The sequence below is a fragment of the Anopheles ziemanni genome, chromosome X, assembly GCF_943734765.1.
Source record: "Anopheles ziemanni chromosome X, idAnoZiCoDA_A2_x.2, whole genome shotgun sequence".
NCBI lineage: Eukaryota > Metazoa > Arthropoda > Insecta > Diptera > Culicidae > Anopheles > Anopheles ziemanni.
This window is the reverse complement of record NC_080707.1, coordinates 2,928,562-2,937,906: the sequence shown is the minus strand read 5'-3', so window position 1 is coordinate 2,937,906 and position 9,345 is coordinate 2,928,562. Positions and strand designations below refer to the sequence as shown.

Sequence of the window (9,345 nt, the reverse complement as noted above, 5' to 3'; positions counted from 1 at the left end):
GCCACCGTGTTTTCCCTCGCTCCATATCCAACCAATCGGTGCCAAATGGGCGCACGGAAGATAATCGAAAGCATTATCGTTTTATTGCGTTACCTTTGCCGTATGAGCCGCTTGATGCGTAAAACGTTTTATTTCTCGCAACGAATATATTCCCAAAATTTATTCGTTGAATAACATACTTATTTCCTACTGAATAACATACTTATATTAACGAAAGATTGCATAATTTCATACTCAATTTGTTTTCCTATCGTTTTCTATGTAATTTTTTGACTTGGCAAGAAACATGTTTACAAAGTTAACAACAAAATATAAATTTTGTAGGTTTTTCACCATGCGATCACATACATTACCATTTATACACATCGTTTTGGAAAACTTCGTGGAAGAAAAAAGACATTAATTTTTCTGAAGCAAAACTTTTATTTCTTTGTAAGTAAAGTTATACTGTGCGCATTGCAATAACTCGACCGTGCGCCAACTGGAAGAACGCGCACTGGTGTGCCTTTCGAGAAACCCCCCCACCAAGCTGCCTCCTCCGAAAGAAGAAGGGCAACCGGAACGTTCTCGAAGCACACACCAGAAGCGTACTGGCGCAAACTGGAGACCACCATTGCAACGTCGTTTCCGTTCTAGCGGACGAAACACAAGCGTACGTAATATGGTGCGAACGAAGGAAATACTGCTAAACTGTTCAGGCGGTTCAGGACGTAAGCCAGCGGCGCGATTTTATATCCTAGAGTTATTATGTGTGTAAGTATAATACGTCTAATAATACAGATTTCCGAAGGGTTGGGTTCAAGCCTGACAAGGTAACGATCACATCCGGCGGTTGCTAGTAGATTACCCCGCGTACGGTTCGAGACGGTACAACGCACCGGAAAACGAGCAGAAGCGTGCGGCACCGAACGTAACATTTAAAAACACAAACGCAACAGACGAATACACGAAGAAGAGCTGTTCAGATACACTGTTTCCGGTTGAAATGCGCTCACTAAAGCAAAAGGGCTTCGCCAATCGGCAGCTATCGACCGAAACGTACTAAGAAGAGGAGTTACTTCAACTAGAGCACCGAAGCATTGGCTAGTCTCATTCATCTAGTGCTTGTTTATATGTTTATATATAAATGTTTCACTACTTAAACTAGGTGCTCCCGCGTTTACTGCTTCTCATTGCATTGGCATTCTTCTACAAACCAAGCGCTACTGTAACTTCCTACGGCGTCGCTACAAACTACCTTCGATGTAGTGCGTACTAATTGCTGTCGCTGTTGCGGCAAATGGAATGTTGTTTGGGAGGGGGGGCAGGGGGAGGGTCAAGCGAACGGAGTCGAATTTTCCGCTCTGCTGTCCCATTGTGACGTGCAGCGGTGCATCATTGCACCTTGTTGAACGATCGATTTTTGCGAAGCTTCGCTACGTGTAAGCCTTGTGAGATTTTTTTTCATACAATAAGTTACGTCGCTATACATAATTGACTTTGGGTTGGTTTTTCTTCCATTTTCCTTCCTTCTCCCAATCTTGCGAGCTTCCGTTCGCCAGTTTTACACCGGTTGCACACTGTTCTACCTATTCGCTACATTGGGGCGCAGCGTTGTTTGCCTTTTTTTTTGCTCTATGAAACAATCTTTTCCAACAATCGAACGATCTGATTAAACATATGTAACAATACTTATCCGACGCGGGCTACCGTTAATGCTTCATCATCTGCAAACCATATCCGTAAGCGATATATTTTTTTGTTTCTTTTTGTTTTGGTTAAGTGAATTCGTCCCTGTAAAACGTAGTACTAGTATCAACCTGCTCGTCGTCAAGCCGGTTTCCATGTGTTTTTCTTCTTCAATACAATACAATACAATAACAACAAAACAAAACTAATAGCAAAGGCTCCCAATGCTTAAAACACGCGCAAAGACGAAGCGTCCATGGCAAGCGTTCTGTTGACGTTGGCGACCAGACAGGGAGGGTTCACTACCTCCGATACTGCTTTTCGTAGTTAAACTAATTTACGTTATATTGGCAGAGGCTTTGGTATGGTGTCCAAACGGGTCCGTGGCCAGCGTAGGATCGATGCGATAAACGTCCCAATAGCGACATAAATCTATCAGATGAGCCTTTTTTCCCACGGTTCAAATTTGAAGCATCAGATTCAGTGCTCTGACCAGGTTGCGCTTCTTGACTAAGAACGTGGTAAGTCGAGAGCGATGTAAAGCAACTCTGATCGATTAATGCTGCTCGGGTGTGTAACACTACGTGAGATTAAGATTGTGCTGCTGTCAATCGGTGACGACTGAACGTGGTGAGGGTTTCAAGGGAGGGCAACAGCTACGAATATGAGGGCGCGCGAGGGCCATCCTACAGTGCGATCAGCTTTGTGCGGCAGTTGGACCTTTCCCACTTCTCTTCCAGCTGCTTGATCTCGTCAAAGGTGCTGCTAGCGCTCCGCACCGGAACGACCGGGCTCTGGAAAGAAAGATGGCAACGTTAACCATGTGACACGGTGACATCCACCGGACCTCCCGATGGTGCTTACCTTGACGGTGATTTTTCGCGGATCCAGATTCGCACCGAGCGTCTGCAGGCCCTTGCCGATGTTCGACAGCGGGCTGGTGAGCTTCTTGAGCTGGCGCAGCGCATTATCGCCTCCACTTTGGCCGGCGCCGGCGCCTGGCGGGGCTTGCAGATTGAGGCTCATGTTGCGCACCTGCTGCCTGCCCGCGCCACCGACCAGCCCCTCGCTGCCACCGTCGACGAATATCTCCGGCGTTGGGCTGCTGACCCGTATCGGCGAGGCACACTCCAGCATGCCGACCGGCATGTTGATGTTGTCGGTCACGGACGAAATCGACATGGTCGACACGTCCGACGACATCTTCGCGATGCTGTCCCGCTCCTCCAGCACGTTCGTGCCACCGGCCCCCCCGTCGTCCGCATCGTTGTTCGTACCGCCCATCACGATGCCGACCGAGGGCAGGAACACGTTCTCGTTGTACAGCGGATTCTGCTCGACCAGATCGAGCTCCGGCTCGTAGATGCTGCTGCCGTCGGCTTCCTCCGAGTCGGAACAGGACCGCTCGGACCGGCTGTGCCCGCTGCCGTAGGCGGACTCCGGGCGCAGCAGCAGCGCCGCCCCCATGGCAGACGATCCGGCCACCCCATCCACCCCGGACGCTGACGCCGCCCGGCCGTCCCGCTTGGAGCTGGCGTTCGGCGCGTCGTTGTCGGCCTTCTTACCGCCCCGGCCGATCTTGGTCGCGTTCAGCGTCTGGCCGATCTTGCTGAACTGGCCCGCCATGTTGCTGAACGCCTTCGAGCCCATCTGCACCAGCTGCGACTCGGAGAGGTTGCGCGGGATGCCAGCCGGCACCGAGAGCAGCGTGCGGCTTTTGCGCCGCTGCAGGCTGCCCCCGCACTGGAAGTGCACGTCCAGCCGGCCACGGTTCTGGAGCGCGATGCGGAACAGGTCGACGATCGCGGTCAGCGACTCGGTGATCTCCTCCGTCTTGCGGATCACGACCGCCACGTTGTTGAAGAAGCGAATGTTCGGCGAGCGGAACATGTGGAAGTACCCGTCCACCCCGTCCACGGCGTAGTTCAGCCGGATGCAGAGATGGGCCGGGGCCGGCCCTTGGAACATCTTGTTGTGCTGGAACAGCCCGAGCTCGATCAGCGTGATGCTGTCCAGCGGCACGTTCTCGAAGCGCACGATCTTGTCCAGGTGCGAATCGTACTCGGCGACGATGTAACAGTCGTCGGTCAGTATCAGAATGGTGTCCACTTCCGTTTCGCTCGGATCACCGGTGCTAAAGGGAGTTGGGTTCGGTTCAGTTTACTTTATTTAAATCTTAAACATAGTTTCCACCGCATAAGCATCCGTAACTAAAAAAATACTAATGCATTGCCTGATCGATCAGGATCATATGTAAACATGCGTAGCATTCGCTTTGATGTTTGACAAAAGCAAGGTGAACAAAACCCGACATGATTTTTGTTTTAATCCCAACCTTAACATTGATGAGAGAAACACAAAATAAACAAAAAAGCACAAAATAAAGCACAATTGATAAATAACCAAGAATAATTGCTATTACAAGCTATTATTGAGCAATGAAAGGTTGAAGGAAACACTGTTTCGTTTGGTATTTCATTCTATACTCGCCAATGAGGATGCTAAATAGAAAAGTATGCCAATGTTAGAAACAGCATTCATGATGGTGAAAAAAATACAAGCATACAACCTCTTCCGTTACGTTACATGCATTATCTAGAGCCGTTTTGACTAACACACTACCCAAGTCTGGTAAGTTTTGTGATTATGTTCCACTTGTTACTTATAACTTTTAAAATCAATCGCCAACATACTTTAAAACAAACGAATGTAACGACCTGATTATAAATAAACCGCTATTACTTATGGAATCGAGCAGACCTGTTATTATTAGTAAGTATAAAACCAATCTGAGAAACAACCGTTCTATAACACAACTGTACACTGATTTCATTGTCGTACTCTATTGCGTTCTCACCAAACCGGAGGAGTTTTCTGAATAATTTTTTTTCTCTTATTCACCTCCTACACTTTCACAGCCATCGTTTTACCCATCTCTGATTCATCTATTCACGTCTGGTTCATGCATTATCAGACATTTTAAAGATCAAGTCACCTTTTAAATTCACCTTTATCCAGCGATGATAAAGCTGAATCGAAGGACATACGAAACATTCCGATGTTCGGCAAATAAAATCAGTTGCTATTTATTCATTACATGATGTAGTCACCAAGGTTACATCCTTAGATGTTTAACAGTGTATATATTATTGTGCAGCTATATTTAAAATGAGCATTCGATAAGACTCTTACAGCAAAATGTAGACCCACGGCCACAAAAAGTACTTAAATTGTACCAAGATTTTTTATCGTTTCTTTCGCAATAATCGTGAGGCACTTTACTGCGTATATGTACTCTTGCTTCATACTTCACTTATATGTGCTTTGGTCGCCTATAGTAGGTTTCTGCTTTAGGCGAGTTCTGCCTACGGTAATTTGTTAGCTTTCGTACGTGAATTCTGGATTCTATCACATAGATGGATTCTATCTAGGTGTCCCTGGAACTACCCTCCAGAATGTAAATACTATTCCTATGGTAACTTCCGCTCCTGATTGCTTCGTAGTATCTTTGGTACTTCTCCAGATTCTACTCTACTTCAACAACGCTGCTTCAACGCTTGCAACGCTTTACTACTTTCCAATCATAAGGCACTATCTTGTATTGATTACGGAAAATTGTTTAACACGTTTAAAATGCACTGTAGCGCCGTAATACACATTTTTGATTCTTGAGGTTATCGTAATATGTTTTCTTTGTCGATTGCCAAACGTCCTGCACGACCTGCCGTGAACTATTTTGCCGTTTGCATATCACATCCTGCTAAATTTATTTCTGGTTTTAACTTTAACCCGAGCTTGAACTTGAGCTGTCCTCTGCTTGTTGGGTAATATCGTCTATGTTATTTTGAAGTTGTTCATCTAGATATTCTCTGCCCGATCGACGTAATATCAAAACAGAAAGGAAACAAATAAACAAAACCATGATTTGTTAAAACATACTTTTTACTAATAATGTAAAACAAAAATCTCCCACTCCAACAAAATGGTATGATGCGAATGAAATTGCCATTTCCAACATGATAAAATCAGGCGCGTGTACGAACAAATCGTTTCAGTACGACACTTACCCAGGATCGGCGTCGATTAGACCCCACGCACCAACGGGAAGCTGGGTCGTGCCGAGCAGCAGCCGCCGGCAGTCCTCCACGAGCAGCCGGGCGTGTTCCGCACCCTCCAGTGCGTCCGTTTCATCGGTCGCCGACGTCTGACTGCCACCGAGTGCCGACACTGATTCGGGTGAAACGTTGTTTCCTAGCATCATGTCGATCGTCGCCTGACGATAGGTGTCCTTAAACCGGGCCAGATAGTAACTACAAAGGAATAAATAAAACCATAACTACATGGAACAAGATAACATGGAGTAGATAAGATACGACGTAAGGAGAGGGTCCCGACTATAGCCCACCAGCACGATGTAGAAAGAGTACCAATTGATCCTTAAAGGTACAATATTGTACTTAAACAACATACCGTCCTAAGGTTTCAATTTAACTGAACTGGTTTTTTAGGGAAACACATTCTCTGAAATAACGAATTGTAACAAGATGAGTCTAGATCAATTAATTAATGTTATGGAGGTAAGTAACACATAAACAATACTTAGCTTTGGAAAACAATGCTATCAGTGGTGTGTATAATATATAAAGCAACATTCCCCTGACTTGTAGCTTAAAAACATTTCGTTGTATTTCGAAAACGTCAAGATTCTTAGTTCCTCTTGAGCATCGCATGGCTTTCAAGAAGTAAAACAGAGGAGGAAGTTGACCGCACCTGGCATTGTCGAACAGTTGCTCGAGCAAAATGTGTTCGGCCCTCATCTGCCCATAGTTGTAATACGCTAGCGGTACCGGGCCGGACGGAACGAGCGCCGTACTGGCAATGCCGGCCAGGGCCGCCGGAACGTCATCGACGGCGAACTGTTCTACCTCCCGCAACTGGCCCTGCAGTAAATCAATGCAACTCTGCCGAAACGTATCGGTAAAGTGTTGTATGAAGTAGCTGTCGCCGTGGACGAGATAGGTAACGATACGGGCGAACGGGTTTTTGGGGGAGGGTGTCGGGCAAATTTCAAACGGATGCCATTATCCATCATCGATGTCCATCATGCGTCATGATTCGAAATTGAGTTCGATACATAAGAAGAAAAATAAAAGAGAGAAGAAAATACGAGCGATTACGAACAGTCGCGCAGCATTTTCCGATCAACAACCATCAACAATGCTCAACAACAACAAAAAAGGAAAAAGCCGGAACACTATACTAAATGTCCACACGTGTTATTATTCAACCATCAATTGAAAGAATCATGATGATGATGGCGAAATGTAACTGCCAAAGAAGAAAATATCGACCTATATTTAGTTACCACTCCACTCTGAACAAAATATGTCTAGCGCATGGAGTTAGCCACATTAACTTTCAAATCAACACAATCAAACGAAATTACCGTGTGAACGGTAACGAACTCTTGGTCCACTTACCGGTTTGCCGAGTTCATACCATCTTTCATGATGCCGGAGATTTTCCGCTCTCCAGTACGCGTGTAGTCACCCTAGTGAGGAAAAGAACCGCAATCAGTTTGGTTTCGCGTTCAATTTAAGGGGATTCCAATCGAGTCGCTTACCTTTAGGGCATTGGTGCCCGCGTACTGTCGGCTGATCACATCACCATTGTTCGCCCATAGTACCATAAACGGAGCCTTCAGCTGGTCAGGTAGCTGCGAGTACGGCATGGCCAGACCGAGCTTCACCAGTTGCGACTCTAGCACCGCTTTGCCGATGGCCGTCTGCACCACGTTGGTGCGATCGAGACAGTCCATGCAGTTCACCCGGAACACGCCCTTCTGGTTGCAGATCGGCCCGTTGTTGTCGCGCCAGTGAAAGCCCATCGCACCGGCCTCCGGGGCGAGCGACTCAATCAGAGAGGAAACGTTCTCGAAACGCATCCCGCGGCTACGACACGGAGAAGGGGAAATATGTGTGTAACGTATGGTATTATTTTTGCTCCTACATTTTCTTACCAATACTCGTGGAAATCGAATGTTACGTATATCAACTTATCGGAATTATACTTCAGCACATGGTTGGCGTACGCATCGCCAATGACTTTCTCCTTGCCGCTCTGCTCCACCAGATTGATGATGCAAATCGATTGGTAAATACTCAGCTCACCGTCGAAGTGGCGCTCGAAGGCGAGCTGCGTCTCCGACTCGTCCCTATCAAGCCTCGGCGGTGGTCGATATTTGTACCCCGGCTGGCTCCAGTAGACCGGCACCGAGCCACGCACCTGCGTGAACGAGATCTGGTGCTGCCGCAACGACAGTACCTGCTCCGTTTCGACGTAATTGGCACAGTTGCCGTGCTCGTCAACGCCGCGGCGCTTGTAGCGCGTGCCAGCCCGATTTCGCGACCGGCGCGACACAAGGGCCAGCGTAAAACATTCGTTTCCGATGACACACTGTTCCACCTGCACGAACCCCTGTATGATGGGTAGCACCCAGTTCGGTTGCTCGTCCGGTGCAACCCGCAGCAGATCGGTCAGCATGGTACGGTTCCAGTAGAACCGATCATCCGGGGGCGCACCGCGCCGCTGCAAATTGTTGGTAATATCACAGTTGTGGCTGTAGTAGAAGCTATCCGTGTCGTCGAATATTTTGTGCAGCTCGTCGATAACGCGCTTCTCGACGCGCACTGGGTCTTTCACCACCATGCTTACGGTCGACTTGACCTGGCTAGTCGCGATGGCGGCCGCCTTTTCCGTCGTGTTGCGTATCGAACTGCCCGCACTCTTCACGGCGCCCCACGTCTTGTTCACCAGCGCCGAACTCTCAAACAGTCGACTTTTGGGCGACGGATGTCCGCCATCGCTGGTGGCACCGCCAACTGGGGCCACTTTAATCGCATGGTTCGTGTTGTGCTTGCTGCAGTTCAGCAACAAAACATCCGCCCCCTCCGGGCCTAGCACAGCAATGCTTTTGATCTTGTAGACCAGATGCGGTGCATACAGAACGCCGACCGGAACCACTTCCTTTATCACGATGAGATGCGGCTCCAAGACGCCTTGCAGTGCGATGGTGCCCACTATGCCATGCGTCACACCAATGCACTCAATGTCGTCCACCGAGGACAGGTCCCATCCTGCAAAATAATGAAAATAGGGTTCATTTGAGCTCTTGAACAACGAACCTATCCCAACACAGGGCTGAGTAGAGTAAGTGTTTCCCAATACTTACCACACTTGACTTGAAACTCCGATGTGTATCGGTTCCACCAGAGACTGCGTTCTTTTTTCAAAAAAATGTAATGTGACTCCGTTTGAAACACTTCCATGGCCATTGTTTTCGAAATTTCCTGGTCACACTCGAGTTTGATGTTTTCAAATATATCACTCTCGCACTGCGGAAACGCACACCCAGCGAAAATGGTAGTCAAGGTAACAACATTTAGAATTCCATGGTTGATGATTCATGCAAGTTGTTCCAAGGGAAACAATATTGATTAAAGCGGAAAGTTAAACGAAAACCAGCAGTCTGGCGCACTGGAATAACATCGGAGAGTATAACAACCGTACAACTTTTCTGCGACCGTTTACTTAGAGTAACCGAACACCGCAATCAAATACCAACTTTTCAAGTGTAATACTGTTATTTCTTAACAAATTCCATCAATACCTCGACCC

General features: G+C 47.4%; 1 protein-coding gene across 1 annotated transcript; it reads right to left on the bottom strand.

Moving 5' to 3' along the window:
• Nucleotides 1-2,251: 2,251 nt before the first annotated feature.
• On the bottom strand, nucleotides 2,252-9,343 carry LOC131291321 (phosphatidylinositide phosphatase SAC2). Its single transcript, XM_058320518.1, has 8 exons — nucleotides 8,900-9,343; nucleotides 7,688-8,804; nucleotides 7,292-7,619; nucleotides 7,149-7,219; nucleotides 6,439-6,666; nucleotides 5,736-5,978; nucleotides 2,533-3,802; nucleotides 2,252-2,462 (listed from the first exon to the last, which is right to left on the bottom strand). Exons 1-8 carry the CDS (start codon nucleotides 9,000-9,002, stop codon nucleotides 2,355-2,357), a joined length of 3,468 nt encoding a protein of 1,155 aa, XP_058176501.1. The 5' UTR covers nucleotides 9,003-9,343; the 3' UTR covers nucleotides 2,252-2,354.
• Between the last annotated feature and the right edge of the window lie 2 nt (nucleotides 9,344-9,345).